The sequence below is a fragment of the Bolinopsis microptera genome, chromosome 10 (genome assembly GCF_026151205.1).
Source record: "Bolinopsis microptera isolate Bmic1 chromosome 10, MBARI_Bmic_1.0, whole genome shotgun sequence".
NCBI lineage: Eukaryota > Metazoa > Ctenophora > Tentaculata > Lobata > Bolinopsidae > Bolinopsis > Bolinopsis microptera.
In genome coordinates, this window is record NC_087081.1 from 2,411,422 (window position 1) to 2,428,804 (window position 17,383).

Here is a 17,383-nt window from a genome sequence, read left to right on the forward strand (position 1 = left end):
CAATTGAATGCCATGCTAAACTTGCATAATTAATTGATTATTAACTATTGAACAAAAGAACACTTTAAATAATGATCAATTTTAACTTAAATTTGTTACGAAGAAACTTACAGTTTCAATTTGACCAAATAACTCACAACATGAACATGGACAATCCAAATTTCAGATTCACTGTTCCTGCATCGCCTCCCCACGTTAACAAATCAGATAATTACCTGCTGAATGTGTTTGCTGTGTATGAAACACTCGAGAAACTCGAACCAGAGGATGTGGATACTGCGGCTTATACTCTTCAAATCGTGTATCAGTTGATCCTGCGATAATTAATTGTTAATTAATTATTTGTTATTAATTAACATCCAATAAAGTCGGAATGATATCATTTTATAACGAGATCTGATCGTTATCTTCTTACAGCTTTCGATGTAAAATGGTGACATCCTCTGGATCAGGCAGAGGTCGAGTGTTATCAGGATTACTTCTGTAGTAGTTGTACAGCAATACCGCAGTAGTCCCATTACCTTAGTAGCTTAGTATTGCTGTACAACTACTTCAGATATCATTTTATGTCAGTAAGACAATTATTATATTATGTTAATAAGGCACAATAATGTATTCGATAAAATAACTCAAATGGTACAAAATGAAAAAATTATATCCCCGTGCAGGGCCGGAGAGATTCAAATAGTTTTGTGAAACATCCTCAGGATTTCCGAATGGAAATATAAACTTATTTCAGTTGACTCCATCATTATTATTTTGAAGCTTGGGCAAGGCAGCTTTTCATCTCATCGCTTCTGTGTAACAAATAATTTGAGTACAAGAATATAAATATTATGTAACTCTAGTTTATAGTTAGCAGTCACGCAGTACGAGGTCAGGTGTCAAGTGTGGACTAACGGTAAATAAATTAATTTACTTTGTGTACAGACACTTGACAGCAATTATAGAACAGCGGAGAATCTTAATTGTATTCTGCTTTTACTTTTATTTTACTTTGAGTATGCTTTTGTTTGTATCATATGTAACTGATATGTTGGAATGTCGGATATTGTTCACAATTCACAAACAATATCCAACATATGCTACCGAGTAAAATTTATAAAATAATTTCACTTGGGTGCATACTTCGAGGTCACTGGGTTTATATCACGCTGATACAAAATATGGTATTATAATACAACCCTCCTCCAAATTAAAAAAACAGCTGAAAAGTTAACATAATAACCACAACATAGGTAGCTGTGGGACTAACAAGCTGTGGGACTAACAAGTTGTGGGACTAACAAGCTACAATCTAAAAACACATTTTTCTTTCTTAAAACACAATATTGTTACCGCCCAAGATTTTTGGGGCTCTGTGAATTTAAGGTAGAAAATAACAAGAATAGCGCTGTTAGTTTGGAGCGAGCACTTGATTTTCCTAATTTTCCTCGTTTCCCCGAATAGTAAATGAAATAAAAACTAAACTGATGCTTTTAGTGGTACTGGTACTTATACTGCTTATACTGACGCATCTGACGTAAACACCTTATATTAGTAATTAACCAGGTATATAATTGGAACCTGCAATATCGCATGACTAGGTCAATAACATAATATCATATGTTACAGTTCTAAGAAATCCTATATAATCCTGTATAAGTTGCAGGTCACTTCAATATATATTATTATCGTGTCTTCAATAAATATTTTCAAGTTGAATTATCAAACGCTAGTAAACTTAAACTGTTTGATAAAATAGCAGGTTTAATGTGACCAATTCTTCGAAAAATTCGACAGATTTTACCCGAAACTTTGAAAACTTGTGCGAGACATTGGAACTCAGCTCGAAAGAAACTAATAAGGAAAGTCTTCGCAAAAATTGCAAGGTTTTAATGATGATAATAAATTGAAGTTTAAGAACACCACTATTAAGATAAACTTATACTCAGCAGTGTTTAATCTAGTCATCCCGGAAACTATCATGATAAAAGTTAGGACTGCTATCAAATACTTGAAAATATATCGTTCATATATGAGTGTAGCTTAAAATTAAAGAACTAACACTAAATATAGGCCAAAATCAGTCATTGATAAAGTTTGTCAAGTTCATGCTGAGACAATTTAAATAAGAAAGTTTTTAGAAATGATTTAGGGATGACATGTTCATATTAATCTAAGAAGAAATTTTTTAAACTGTTAAGCTGTTAGAAGATAGTTCAAAAATGATTGATTTTAATAAAGATTACTGCGCTTTGAGTAAATCATTACCACAACTTTCCTACAATTGATTCTGCTACAATTTTACCAGTTCCATATAAAATCGACACATTGAATTTGATCCAATTTTGGGATGCAAATTCTTCTACTTGGTTTGTGTAAACACATATTACATACCAAAAATTGTAATATAAAAGTCAAGATGTATTATATATTCATCTGTTATTACATGTATGTAACATCAAAGGGTCAGTATGATTTGATGAGAAAATGAAATATTAATCAATCTGGCAATGGTATAAATGGCACCCCTCAAATATTACATTTGATTGCAGGGCAATTATAAACCGATCATGATGAGTTAAGGGGGTGGGTAGGCTTGGTAATATCAGATAAATTGTCTCCTTACTTTTACTTGAAAGCAACAAACTCGACAAGGATAGAGACACGATAAGCACATGGGACCTCTCTCAGACCGTACAAGTTGCTGTGTGGCACAAAGGGGGAGGTGTTAGGTATTTAAAACTGATGATGGGACTTCCCATTCCATCATACGCTGATATGGGACCAGCCGATAATAAAGAATCCTCAGAATTTTCAGATTGATTGAACTTCTTTTTAGGTTGGTTTAAACTCTCGTGCCAGGTTTTTCAGCTTTTTTTGTTGTTGCAGGTCAGGACATTTCCTCTTCCCACAGTTCGTTCTCCAGACAAACCTACTCCTCGAACGGATGATTCTAGAATTACAGTTCTCAATATCCTACCTGTGTTATTGCACGTTCAAAGATGTTTTAACCTTAATTAAACATTGGTTCCTTTTTCTGAGACCAACACTTTTTTAATCGGTTTTGACCTAGCCTGGTCTGCATCTGTCAGCGGCAGTTCTCTCGCCAAAGTGGCTATAGGCTCTCGGTGTCTGCCACCTCATATATTACTGGTAACTACAAAAGAAGGAAAATACTATTCGTGAAATTTTAAATTCTATTTATATATTACTGCAATTATGAGTGATTGATTTTTTAAAAAGGATTTCTTTTACAGTCTTCTTATAACCACAGTTTTATCAAAAGTGCCATTTTCTGCGAATCTTGTTAAGGTTCAAATTGTATTTTGACTCCTTCAAATTTGAACTGTAGCCCTTGTTCTCCTTCTTCCTTCTCTTCATTCTCATCCTCTGTACTGCATTTCAACCAGTAACTCTCAATTTTTAAGCAGCTGTGAATCTGGTTAAGGTCCAAATTGAGTGTAACTCCTCCAAATTTCAACTCTAGTCCTAGTTCTTCTGCTTTGCATTTCAACCAGACACTTTCCAGTTTTAAGCAGGTTTGTTTCATGTTGACCTCACATTCCGCTATGTTTGTAGCATTGACGCCACACAGCACATTATCTACCTTCACATCATCATATTCATCAACAACAAGGAGCTCTGGAACGTAGTCCAAGTTCTCAGGGAAGCTTCCCCAGGCATCAGCGTATCCGAATCCCAGATGCTGGCCGAACAGGTTGGCAGCGTCGCTGTTAAAAGTGTGTCGACAAACAATGCCAGGGTGCACTTTTCCCGGGTCTTTTCTGTCCCGGAGATTTACAAAGAGGAGTCCCTCAGAATCGTCAGAAAGTTTTCCTGTTGTGTGATTGTACTTTTTCAGGTTCACTGAGTCGAATTCCCAGTCTGGGAGTTCTGGGTTACACTCCAAGTAAACACTCAACCTAATATCACAGCTGCTGTTTGCTCCCCAAGGTCTGAATTCACCTTCACAATACTCTATGTCGTTAGTCCTATCATCACACTTTAAACTTTCCGCCGCTATCTTTATGTCCTCTTTGTCGAAAATGTAGTATGGAATGTAAAACCCCATGTTCTCTGGGTATCTGCCCCAAGCCTTAGCGTAGCCGTGTCCAAGGAACTCGCAGAACATGTCTGCCGCGTGATCAGTAAAGTGGTCTTCACAGACAGTGCCAAAGACAGTGCCAACTGCCGACTGTACACCTAAATGCAGCACACCTGATAGACTGCTGCGGTCCATCTCTTCCGATTCGTTATCCCAGAACCAAAGATCTGCATGCAGTAGGTTCCACTTCCGGTGTGTACTGTAATCATAACATATCAAGTAAATAAAATATTTATCATAATTACTTTCGTAATCGCAACTGTAAGCACCATCATCGAATAATTGTAACTGTGAGAACTTCCAGTCCAGCGGGAAGTCTGGGAAGTATTTCCGAGCATCGTCAACTTCGTAGTCAGAGTTAGTACAGATCTCCCGATAAATAGGATTTATTCTGTTGTTGTTCGGAGTCCGACTACGGGACTTCACATTGAACATCTTTCCCTCTGATTCTGCCAGTAATAGACCACTCCGAACACCCTGTCCTTCAGATTCCGAGGAATTAGGTCTCAACAAATGCCATTTGTCAGGTTGTGTCTCCAACTTGGTACAGACCGGAGCAGCGTAAGCAAAGCTTAACACAACCAATATCACCGCTAGTACTTTGTGCATTGATACCTAATAATTGCACATGTTAAATATTTTATAAAAGCCCACTGTTTTTGGCAAAGTGTCGAAGAATCTAACAACACACCTCGAAAACTTGTCCTTTCTAAATAGATAACCGGCGTTAAAAATCCTAACGTTAAACAATACCGCTTTTTTAATGATTGAGGAAGACTGATTTGACCAGAAAGAGAGAGAGAGAGAGAAAGAGGGATAGAGAGCAGAACTAAATGATGAAGATGTCGTGGTTCTCCCACATCTGCTTTTTATAAGTAAGTTATCTTGGAATAAAGCTAGTGCAATGCACGTGCAGACGATGGGTAAGTTGCAGCAGCACGTGCGTACCATGGGTAGAGCATCTGAGTACAACAATAATAATAAGAGCGCTGCACCTGGGCTTCTATAGAACCTCCAGCTGACTACTCATCCTCTGTCTAGGAAAGAGTGGAACTACAGGAACTACAGGAACACGTGATATATTGTAGTCTACAATACAGCACGTGCTTCTTATTTTTTCAACGACCAGCTTTTAACCATAATTTAGAAGCACCTCGCTCTACTGATCCTTTTATTTTCTCACTACAGTTCATCTCAGTTGCTCCCAGTTCCCGAAGCTTTGTAAACTTCACGTGCTTTCTCGATTAAATTTTTACAAAAACTTGTAAGAAATTTATTTGAAAAACCAGTCAGCTGCTTACTCAGCCTTCGTTCACTTCAATATATCAACGAAAAGCGGCTCAAAATAATGAACGGTAATTTAAATTTTAAATTTTAATCTGGTGAAAATTATTAAATAGCGGGTTTTAAAAAACCGAAAAAGAGCGATGTAAAACGTAAAGTTTAACACGTGGTCAGTCACCTGTGCATCATCAATGCTCTCAATCTCAGAGAGACTGGTAAGGATTGTTTGCAGTGCATCCACTGCATCTGCTGGCTTTAGTTCGTGGCGGTACTCGGACGGCAACGTGTCCTGATCAATTATGTAATTAATTAATTATGCAATTAGTTAATTAATTATGTTATCTATTGTATAATAGATAATAGAGTAGCAGCACGTTAGGCAGTGAAGCCTTCGCCATTAGGAATAGCTAACCAAATGGTGACCAAAATCAAATAGTGACCAAATAGTGACCAAATAGCTAACCAAATAGTGACCAAATAGTGACCAAGATCAGAATTTTTCTTCCAAGTCAACAAAAACTGTAACCGAGTATCAACATTAGCTGCAGTAATGATATGATTTACATATTTTATGTTTAAAAAAATTGAACGCAGTAATGACATGATCTACATATTATTATGTAAACAGAATATTTAGTCACTCATCTAAGATTTGTCACACATGTACTAACAACCTGTAAGTTGGAGAATGTAGACTTGAGAAAGTCATAAGCGGACAGCAGGGTCCCACACAGTACAGTAGCTACATTCAGGATCATATCCTCTGAAACAGTCATAGCTATAGTATGTAGTAGTACATAATTAAATAGTACATAATTACACTAATTAAATAGTTCAACATATTTTACATTTAAGATAAGTCGGTGAAACTATACCACAGAAGAAAAAGCTGGTTTCTATATTTTTAGGCTGTATTTTAACAAACGTTTGACGAAACTTATTCCCTAAAATATAAAACATTAAAAAATGTAGTAAGGTCTACCCAATTAACGATTAACCACTAAATACCCTAATTAACCAATTATAACCTAATTATAACAATTAACCCTAATTACTCACTATAATCATGTATGCCCACGTCCACCAGCACACTCAACACTGGTAGATTGCTGTCCCAACACTGTGACAGTAAAGTGTGTGGGGGGTTGTCTATGTCTACCATCACCATGTGAACGGTGTACCGGATTTGTGCCATGTACATGTACTCAAACATGTCCTCTTTACCTGTGATTCGTTAATTGGTTGTGGATCGAGTAACTATGATAATATTATAGTAAATATATTGCCTAACAAGTTTTAATACAACAGGCAAATACGTTGATCTGATTTGTCCAGTACAAGGTAACCTTGGTCGTATTTGATGCTCAGATCTCAGATCACGTGGCGGATCATGTGGTGGGTAAACAATTTTCATATACAGTCCGTTCTTAATACTAGATCCATAGTTTGAATAAATATTCATCAAGTTCACAAAATGTATTCGGTTGAAATTGGTCCCTGAGATGGCATTTCCAGTGATCCCAGGGCCAAACTGTACTGTTATAACCGACAGTAGATAGTGCGCCTTTTACCAAGTAACACAACAATTATAAACCATGAGAAGACCAATCACACACCGAGAGTGTAGTCTTGATCAACTATATTAGTTGTCACTCATTAATTAATTATGTAATTTAAAATTATAAGCCGTGGGAGCAGCAATTAAACGGTACACTATAAGTATAGCTAAAAGCTATGTCTAGTATTGTTAGTAGTGATTGTGGCGTGTCCTGGTCAATTAGGTAATAAGTTCATTAATAATGCAATGAAATTAATTAATAATGTAACTAATTGTTTATTTCATGACATTAGAAATGAAACGGTGAAAGTAGTAGCGATGGTATTGACACACTGGCTCAGATAGGTCTATTGTTATTAGAGTGTGAGGAGGGAAACATCGTCATCCTGCCTTAAAACAACACAAACAGACTGGTCCAGAATTAACGTGACGTCATCCTGCCTTTAAAACAACACAAACATACTGGTCCAGAATTAACGTGACGTCATCCTGCCTTTAAAACAACACAAACAGAATGGTCCAGAATTAACGTGACGTCATCCTGCCTTAAAACAACACAAACAGACTGGTCCAGAATTAACGTGACGCCATCCTGCCTTAAAACAACACAAACAGACTGGTCCAGAATTAACGTGACGTCATCCTGCCTTTAAAACAACACAAACATACTGGTCCAGAATTAACGTGACGTCATCCTGCCTTTAAAACAACACAAACAGAATGGTCCAGAATTAACGTGACGTCATCCTGCCTTAAAACAACACAAACAGACTGGTCCAGAATTAACGTGACGTCATCCTGCCTTTAAAACAACACAAACATACTGGTCCAGAATTAACGTGACGTCATCCTGCCTTTAAAACAACACAAACATACTGGTCCAGAATTAACGTGACGTCATCCTGCCTTTAAAACAACACAAACAGAATGGTCCAGAATTAACGTGACGTCATCCTGCCTTTAAAACAACACAAACAGAATGGTCCAGAATTAACGTGACGTCATCCTGCCTTTAAAACAACACAAACATACTGGTCCAGAATTAACGTGACGTCATCCTGCCTTTAAAACAACACAAACAGACTGGTCCAGAATTAACGTGACGTCATCCTGCCTTTAAAACAACACAAACATACTGGTCCAGAATTAACGTGACGTCATCCTGCCTTTAAAACAACACAAACATACTGGTCCAGAATTAACGTGACGTCATCCTGCCTTAAAACAACACAAACATACTGGTCCAGAATTAACGTGACGCCATCCTGCCTTTAAAACAACACAAACAGACTGGTCCAGAATTAACGTGACGTCATCCTGCCTTTAAAACAACACAAACATACTGGTCCAGAATTAACGTGACGCCATCCTGCCTTAAAACAACACAAACAGACTGGTCCAGAATTAACGTGACGTCATCCTGCCTTTAAAACAACACAAACAGACTGGTCCAGAATTAACGTGACGTCATCCTGCCTTTAAAACAACACAAACAGAATGGTCCAGAATTAACGTGACGCCATCCTGCCTTAAAACAACACAAACAGACTGGTCCAGAATTAACGTGACGCCATCCTGCCTTTAAAACAACACAAACAGACTGGTCCAGAATTAACGTGACGTCATCCTGCCTTTAAAACAACACAAACAGACTGGTCCAGAATTAACGTGACGTCATCCTGCCTTTAAAACAACACAAACATACTGGTCCAGAATTAACGTGACGTCATCCTGCCTTAAAACAACACAAACAGACTGGTCCAGAATTAACGTGACGTCATCCTGCCTTAAAACAACACAAACAGACTGGTCCAGAATTAACGTGACGTCATCCTGCCTTAAAACAACACAAACAGACTGGTCCAGAATTAACGTGACGTCATCCTGCCTTAAAACAACACAAACAGACTGGTCCAGAATTAACGTGACGTCATCCTGCCTTAAAACAACACAAACAGACTGGTCCAGAATTAACGTGACGTCATCCTGCCTTAAAACAACACAAACAGACTGGTCCAGAATTAACGTGACGTCATCCTGCCTTAAAACAACACAAACAGACTGGTCCAGAATTAACGTGACGTCATCCTGCCTTAAAACAACACAAACAGACTGGTCCAGAATTAACGTGACGTCATCCTGCCTTAAAACAACACAAACAGACTGGTCCAGAATTAACGTGACGTCATCCTGCCTTCAAAACAACACAAACATACTGGTCCAGAATTAACGTGACGTCATCCTGCCTTTAAAACAACACAAACATACTGGTCCAGAATTAACGTGACGTCATCCTGCCTTTAAAACAACACAAACATACTGGTCCAGAATTAACGTGACGTCATCCTGCCTTTAAAACAACACAAACATACTGGTCCAGAATTAACGTGACGTCATCCTGCCCTTAAAACAACACAAACAGAATGGTCCAGAATTAACGTGACGTCATCCTGCCTTTAAAACAACACAAACAGACTGGTCCAGAATTAACGTGACGTCATCACGAGAGAGTTAGTAAGTTAACAGCTGCTTTTAAATAAAAGCGCTTTAAATAATGGTAATTTGGCCCAACCCGGGGTATTTGAGCTTTTCAACAAGAATTAAAACATGTTCTTAATATTATGTAGCCAGGTTGTGGACTGGCTGCACCTGGTTAAAGCACTTCCATCCCATTACATAATAATACTTAAATTATTTGTTATATAGTAGTGTTGAAAGTATTAAAACTAACATGTCTTCATGAATGTAGATAAGTATAACTGTGTGATAATATAATATAATACAACGTAACGTATTAATAGTAGTTAGTATGTAATATGTATAGTAGTAGAATACTATAATAGATTTTATATTAACACCGATAGTAACTACGTACTATCATTATCATACTGACAGCTCAATAATTACTGTACAATAATAGTTACTATTAATAGTTTTTAGTACTATTATAGTAATAATAAGTAGTTACTATCTATATTAATATAGATAGTAACTACTTATTATTACTATCAGTAACAGTTACAATTCGTATTACTGTCGTAATTATGACAGTACCAGTTGAGAGCATACTGGTCAGACTGGCACACTGCCAAATGGCATTCAGGATCCTGTGAGAGTTTCCTAGTCATCATATTATACAACCATTCTGCCAAATTTATACTCACTTATAGTTATACCTTGACTAAAATCCATCGCCATAAAGTGACTAATGGGCAGTTGTGTAAGATTAAAATTTGAAATGTTGAAAATATTACAAAATATTGTGTATACTGTATTATGACTTTATGACGCACGTCGCACATGTTTCTCAATCTTTAATATTTTTAAAATCACCGTAGATATGCATACTGCTCAGTGGGTATCGTATAGTTCGGAATATGTTCGGATTCCGAGTTCGGTGTTCGTTCCGACCGAATATTCGAATATATATTATATATTATACAGGGTGGGCCAAAAGTCAGTACTCATACGTTGGCCTTTATAGCTCAGTCACTGAGTGCCCAATTTAAATACTTCGTCAGGATTAATTGAATATATTCGGTACCGAATACTACTGAATACCAAATATTTGATATTTTGATTATCCGAGCTTGTACGTGATTATTCTAGCTTGTACGTGATTATCCGAGCTTGTACGTGATTATCCGAGCTTGTACGCCAGTACGTGGTTTCAAAATGTGAGTCACGACTGTCGATTAGTTTATTGTGGTTTATTCTAGAATATTTTGCTCTCTGTCTCAGTAGTAACTGGAGAATATTTGATTTGATTTTTCTGATGAATATCGAATATTATATTCTCCCATGAAGATCATAGTAGTAGTCAGTAAGATCTAGTAAGGTATTAACAGCACTCAATACGCTCACCAGAATTGCTAAAAGCCAATAAGGCTGTCATAGCCCTTCCTTGTATAACAGGAGTTGTAAACACTAAACTTTAAAACTTTCTGGATGTGGGGATTATAATTGCACTCATAATCTGTAATTTGGCGTCCCTTGTCTTTTAAACCACCTAGCTGGATAATTAGTTAAGGGTATGAAACTTACTACTAAGCTATAAGGGTACTTAGGACAGTTTTATATTTATGAGAAGGTTATTATTAAAGGCAGATCCCCGGACCCCTCGCTCCTCAATTATAGACACAGGGTGGTCACCACTCACCAGGGTCGTTCTCTTGTTATGATAATTCCTGGATTCTGTCAGCCCAGTAAAAATGGGTGGTAACAGTTGGTAGCGAGTTAGGGTTCTAGTTAGATGAGACCCCTCCAGAGTCCAGTCATCCAGGTCCCCTCATACGACACCATTAATCTTAGAGTCATCTGTAATCTGTATAGCAGATTATTATATCCTCTTGTAACTTGGGCTACTTGCTCATTGTTGCCCGATCACGCTGCCCTGATTATCTCTCCTCCTCGTGGGGACTGTACATTGCACAATGAAAGGAGAATCACTAACCTTCATCGTTCTGATCGTCTTGAAATAATAGCTCAGAGGAAACGTTTAGAATAACAATATAGCTATTAGCTGCATTCTCATGATACAACAGTTTTCACATTGTCACAAAGCATGTTCTAATGATGCTCGGGGTTCGAGTTATGCTTTTTAAGCGATGATCGTTCATTCGCCCTCCTGCGTCTCCTGGATTGCTCTTCTTTCTTTATTCGTGAAATTGTCCACTGAGACATCCATCGTAATAGTTTTAAACATCAACCACTGCACTGCACGATCACATCGTCCTTCTAATTACTATAATAATCATCCTCTAAAAAGTTATTCGGAAAGATTTGATCGGTGACTTTTTGCTCCTTTTTGCTGTGGAACCCCCACACTTAAATTCTAAACATACGCTTTTCCAACAAGTTCAATTTTTCTAACAAGTTCAATTTTTCTAGCAATTGAATTATGATAGTGCTACACTGTTTAACTGCTATACTCGTCCTGGAGGAAACTAACTGTGACCAAGGTAAGTCATTACTATCTGTCATACTGTCAGTACTGTCACAAGTGTTGCTTAAACTTGTTGCAAAGCATTTCAACATGAAAACCGATCAGACTTATCCGTGGACTATATCAGCTTCAGTCCCATTACAGAGATATGGAATATTGGGCTGGTGGGGAGGTGAAACCCATATTTTTTATATGAATCATATATTTGATTTGACACGTCACAGTGATTCTAACTTTTGCTTATTGTATCATCTGTTCAGAAGAAGTAATATACGAAAACATAGCAAGTAAAGGTGAGGTTGACGCTGAAAGTGAGTGGGGAAGTTACTCAGTAAAATACTTGATTGATGGAAGGTAACTATAGTTCACTGACTTTATTTGTAATATTCTGTATTATAAGTATTTACATGAGATTATTACAAACTCAGTGTTTCGAGCCGGACCTCAATATTCCGCCCAAGACACAGAGGCCCACCTGAACAATCTGAACACCCATTACAAACAAACTTTATTTTCAGTCCTGAAGGGGTTTGTTTCATCGCAAACGGAATTGACCGTACCGACCAATGGTGCAGGCTCACGTTTCCTGAGACTTACTACATAGAGAGGATATCTATATGGAACAGACGAGAAGAGACGAGCGCTCCCAGGATAGACGGAGTGCAGGTGCACATAGACCATGTTCTCCTAACCAGGATAGAGTACGTAGAGGGGAAGGAAGAGTACGGATACTCACTTCCTCAGAAGAAAGGCAAAGTGATAACGATCTGCTGCAGCAAGGTTAATCTGGCCATAGCTGAGTTGGAGGTCTACGGGTCAACTACTAAAGGTTAGTTTAGCGCGCGCCAGAGCATTACTAGTCAACTACTAAAGGTTAGTTTAGCGCACGCCAGAGTGTGCTACGGAGTGTTCCTCAATCCTCATAAATGGCCAAGACATGATGTTCTTGTGGAAGCAAGATGGTGAGAAAATATGGGCTTCTAGTTTGGTGAACTACCTCAACTCAGATATCATTTTTCAAGCGAGGCAGTGCGCCAGTACTGTGTGGGATTCTTATTTTATCTTTTGGTAAACCTGAAACATACCTATCATTGCCCACATTACACTTGAAGTATTATACATGGTGGTTTAGCAATTGCTTTATTTGCTCTGTCTTAAAGTGAAAGTGAAGTCCATCATTCAAATTTCCCAGCTCTTATTGTATACATTTTAATGAAAACGAGCATTATCCTGGCCATTTGGCGCCATAATATCAATAGTCAACATGTCATCAGTATTTTACATAATTGTACAAGTAAGGTGATTTGATAGTTTGTCGACAATATCGACCCTTCTTCTGAGTTTTATTTATAGGGAGTTAAGTTTTATTTGTTTTTATCCAGACTGCTGCTGACTATGGAATCATTCAATACAAAGTTTGATGAGAAGTGTGAAAAGCAAAAATCTAAATATTTACATGTTCTTAATATCAAAACCAAGTATTATTTTTAAGTTATTAGGCTAGAGTCGGTATTCGACATTAACCATATATATATATATACTCAAAATGTTTCAAGGTGCAGTTTTAAGGTGCAGTTTTAAGGTGCAGTTTTAAGGTGCAGTTTCAAGGTGCAGTTTCAAGGTGCAGTTTCAAGGTGCAGTTTCAAGGTGCAGTTTAAGGTACAATTTCAAGGTGCAGTTTCAAGGTGCAGTTTCAAGGTGCAGTTTCAAGGTGCAGTTTCAAGGTGCAGTTTCAAGTATGGAGTTGAGAATCAGGTATAAGAAGTTCACTTTTGAGAGGTTCGGGATGATCAAGGTCAGGATCAGTATTCACTATTCAGTGCCAGGCAAACGAGGATTCATGTTCAGAAACACCACCGGGTTTTGAAAGCTAATTTTAGGATCGGTGATCAGGATCAGGAACAGGAAAAATCTTTGGCTGGGCTCTGGGTTTGATTTAGTTCAGGTTCATAACTAGAACCCAGCAGCTTTCAACTTTAAATCATAGAGGAGCCTTAGGAATGACAGTTATCAACTGCAACATAAGAGAGACTCTCCGGCTTGAATCCTAAACATCTCTTTGGTTTTAGTAGAGCTTTTCGTTTACCAGGAACATCGTTCCGTCGAGCGGATGTAGCTGACTTCAGGGATATTACCAGAGTAAGGAGATCGTTGGTGGTAGCATCGTGTCCTAATCTGGAGAGAGCCACTTCTGCGTCATCAGCAGTATAACCGAGTTTGGTAGCGTACTGAATAAAAGAGTGCATCTTGTAGAATGTAGAGATAGTTTGCGGAGTAGCAGAGGAGGTTTAGAGTGAACTTTGTTGATGAGTTGTGAGGTTTTTGCAAGATTGGTGTACCGTAAACTATAGATAACAATTACAAGATATTATATCCTTTTATATCTGAGCCGAGGTTAACCTGGTTCCAGAAGATTCCATCGCAGGAGAGTCTGGTTACACAATTGATTGGATCGAATAGTCAGGATCAGAATATTTGTAATACTGTTATACTGCCTCATTGCCTGTAAATCACGTGACCTCTCGACCAATCAACCTCACCCATCGGTGTCACATGGAATCTGATTGCACGGGAATTACCCGATCACCTGATCAATAGGCAACCGGCAAGCTTGATAGACTGCCAGGGATAATTTTTGCAAATCCGTTAAAGAAACAGAAGTGCAGACGCCTTAAACCTCCTAAATTCCAAAGACTTGTGACCCTATTGTAACCCTTGTAACCCCCATTGATAATAAGTAAAGTTAATAACTACTCACAATAGTGGAGCCCATAAACAGGGCTATAGTTGAGGTTTACAAGAAGTGTAGTACAGTGTTCCAGAGAGTCCGGGTTCTTGGGACGACTTATCAGCTTAGCGTGATACAGTTGGAACTGAGAAGATTAGTCGTTAATTAATTAATTAATTAGAAGAATTAGAAGCTTAGCGTGGTACAGTTGGAACTGAGAGGATTAGTCGTTAATTAATTAATTAATTAATTAATTAGAAGCTTAGTGTGGTACAGTTGAAACTGAGAAGATTAGTCGTTAATTAATCAATTAATTAGAAGAATTAGAAGCTTAGCGTGGTACAGTTGAAACTGAGAGGATTAGTCGTTAATTAATTAGTTAATTAGAAGCTTAGCGTGGTACAGTTGGAACTGAGAGGATTAGTCGTTAATTAATTAGTTAATTAGAAGCTTAGCGTGATACAGTTGGAACTGAGAGGATTAGTCGTTAATTAATTAATTAGTTAATTAGAAGCTTAGCGTGGTACAGTTGGAACTGAGAGGATTAGTCGTCAATTAATTAATTAGATAATTATCAGCTTAGCGTGGTACAGTTGAAACTGAGAGGATTAGTCGTTAATTAATAAGTTAATTAGAAGCTTAGCGTGGTACAGTTGAAACTGAGAGGATTAATCATTAATTAATTGATTAGTTAATTAGAAGCTTAGCGTGGTACAGTTGAAACTGAGAGGATTAATCATTAATTAGTTAATTAGTTAATTAGAAGCTTAGCGTGGTACAGTTGGAACTGAGAGGATTAGTCGTTAATTAATTAATTAATTAATTAGAAGCTTAGCGTGGTACAGTTGGAACTGAGAGGATTAATTGTTTATCAATTAATTAGTTAATTAGAAGCTTAGCGTGGTACAGTTGGAACTGAGATGATTAGTCGTTAATTAATTAATTAGTTAATTATCAGCTTAGCGTGGTACAGTTGAAACTGAGAGGATTAATCATTAATTAGTTAATTAGTTAATTAGAAGCTTAGCGTGGTACAGTTGAAACTGAGAGGATTAATCATTAATTAATTAATTAGTTAATTAGTTTTCAGTGCAGTTATACACGCTTTTATTTCGTTGCTAATTTGTGCCTCTGTTATCAGCAGCGCTTATCATCTCAACAACTATCTCATACTCGCAGCTACAGCTTGTTTTACGGATACTATACACTGTGTATAACTGATCAACGATATGCCGACAGTAGCAGAACGTTTCAAATTTGACTTAGTAGAGACCGATGGACAAAAGTTTCTACTTGATACCGTGAAACAGTGTAAAGTCGATTGTGTTTAAGAACTAAATCATGAGAGCGTGAACAAAATTGGTAACAAGGGGGATTTAGCGGCAAAGTTTTTGCAAGCTATGCAGCTCATTGAGAGACAGCATAACATGATCATAAATCAGAGGGTACACGTTAGTCAGTATCAGTCCGGTATGATACAGCTGCAGGACCAAGTTATAAAACTACAGGAGCAACTATTATCTGCAAAAGAAGGACTTTCTAAGGCGATAGAGTTTAACGAACATCTCAAGACTGAGTTTTTTGAGGGTGTTCAGAAAGAAGTCAGTTCAGTTAAACAAAGTTTTAGCGATGTGGTGAAATCCGGTAGTATCGAGAACTCAGCTGCGATTTCTACAGAATCCATTAAATCAGTTGCCAAGCAAATTGCTTTGGAGGAGGAGTTGGGTAGGAACATCATGGTCTTTGGGCTATGCGAGGAGGTCAATGAGGAGATCAATACAAAAGTCGCTGAAGTATTGGAATCATTGGGAGAGAAACCCCGAGTTGAGGCTTGTAGAATCGGCAAGAAATCACCGTCAGCTGCAAGACCGGTTAAAGTTTCCTTTTCCAGTTCTTCGATTGTGCAACAAATACTGAAGAAGTCGAGTAAACTGTGTGGAACAGAGAGATTTAAGAGGGTGTTCCTAGCTCCAGATCGTACAGCAGAAGAGAGAGCTCAGCGTAAAGAACTTGTCCTAGAGCTAAAAAGAAGAGCTGGTATTGAGAAGGACAAAAAACTCTTCATTCGTGAAGGGAAGATTTGTAGCCTTGAGAGGCAAAAATGAGTTTCTAAATATTTTTCGTGTTGTGAGCAAATCAAAAAGTTTAGCTCTATGAGTATTTGTCTTCTGTGTGCTTAGTTTTTGTCGAAGGATCTAACCATTTTATTTCACTTATACAAAACTGTATAGTTTTCAAGGGATTAATCTGGTTTTAGGCGAATCTTGTTCAGAGATCGCTGTTTCATTACTCTTAGTCAGCTGGTGCAGCCTTTATACATACTTTTATATGTATATTTACAATTTTAAATTGCTGTTCAATATCTATTTTTAGTAAACATTAACTGGGGTAGTAAAACCCAGTTCCCAATCAATCAGAAGCTTAGCGTGGAACAGTTGAAACTGAGAGGATTAATCATTAATTAATTAATTAGTTAATTAGAAGCTTAGCGTGGTACAGTTGGAACTGAGAGGATTAGTCGTTAATTAATTAATTAATTAATTAGAAGCTTAGCGTGGTACAGTTGGAACTGAGAGGATTAGTCATTGATTAATTAATCAATTAATTATAAGCTTAGCGTGGTACAGTTGGAACTTAGAGGATTAGTCGTTAATTAATTAATTAAATAATTAGAAGCTTAGCGTGGTACAGTTGGAACTGAGAGGATTAATTGTTTATTAATTAATTAGTTAGAAGAATTATAAGCTTAGCGTGGTACAGTTGGAACTGAGAGGATTA

General features: G+C 37.5%; 1 protein-coding gene across 2 annotated transcripts in view; it reads right to left on the reverse strand.

Annotated features, from left to right (window-relative positions):
* The window catches only part of LOC134822067 (protein FAM135B-like), a 39,256-nt gene that overhangs the window by 15,156 nt on the left and 6,717 nt on the right, over nt 1-17,383 (reverse strand). The window contains exons 5-9 of one of the 2 annotated variants that reach the window (XM_063832925.1): nt 14,636-14,750; nt 6,434-6,598; nt 6,049-6,137; nt 5,553-5,663; nt 216-314 (exon numbers count right to left, since the gene is read on the reverse strand). In XM_063832925.1, coding sequence (XP_063688995.1) covers nt 216-314; nt 5,553-5,663; nt 6,049-6,137; nt 6,434-6,598; nt 14,636-14,750 — 579 coding nt within the window. Of the gene's footprint in view, nt 1-215; nt 315-5,552; nt 5,664-6,045; nt 6,138-6,433; nt 6,599-14,635; nt 14,751-17,383 lie in introns of both variants that reach the window. The other variant, XM_063832924.1, reaches the window with a different exon arrangement.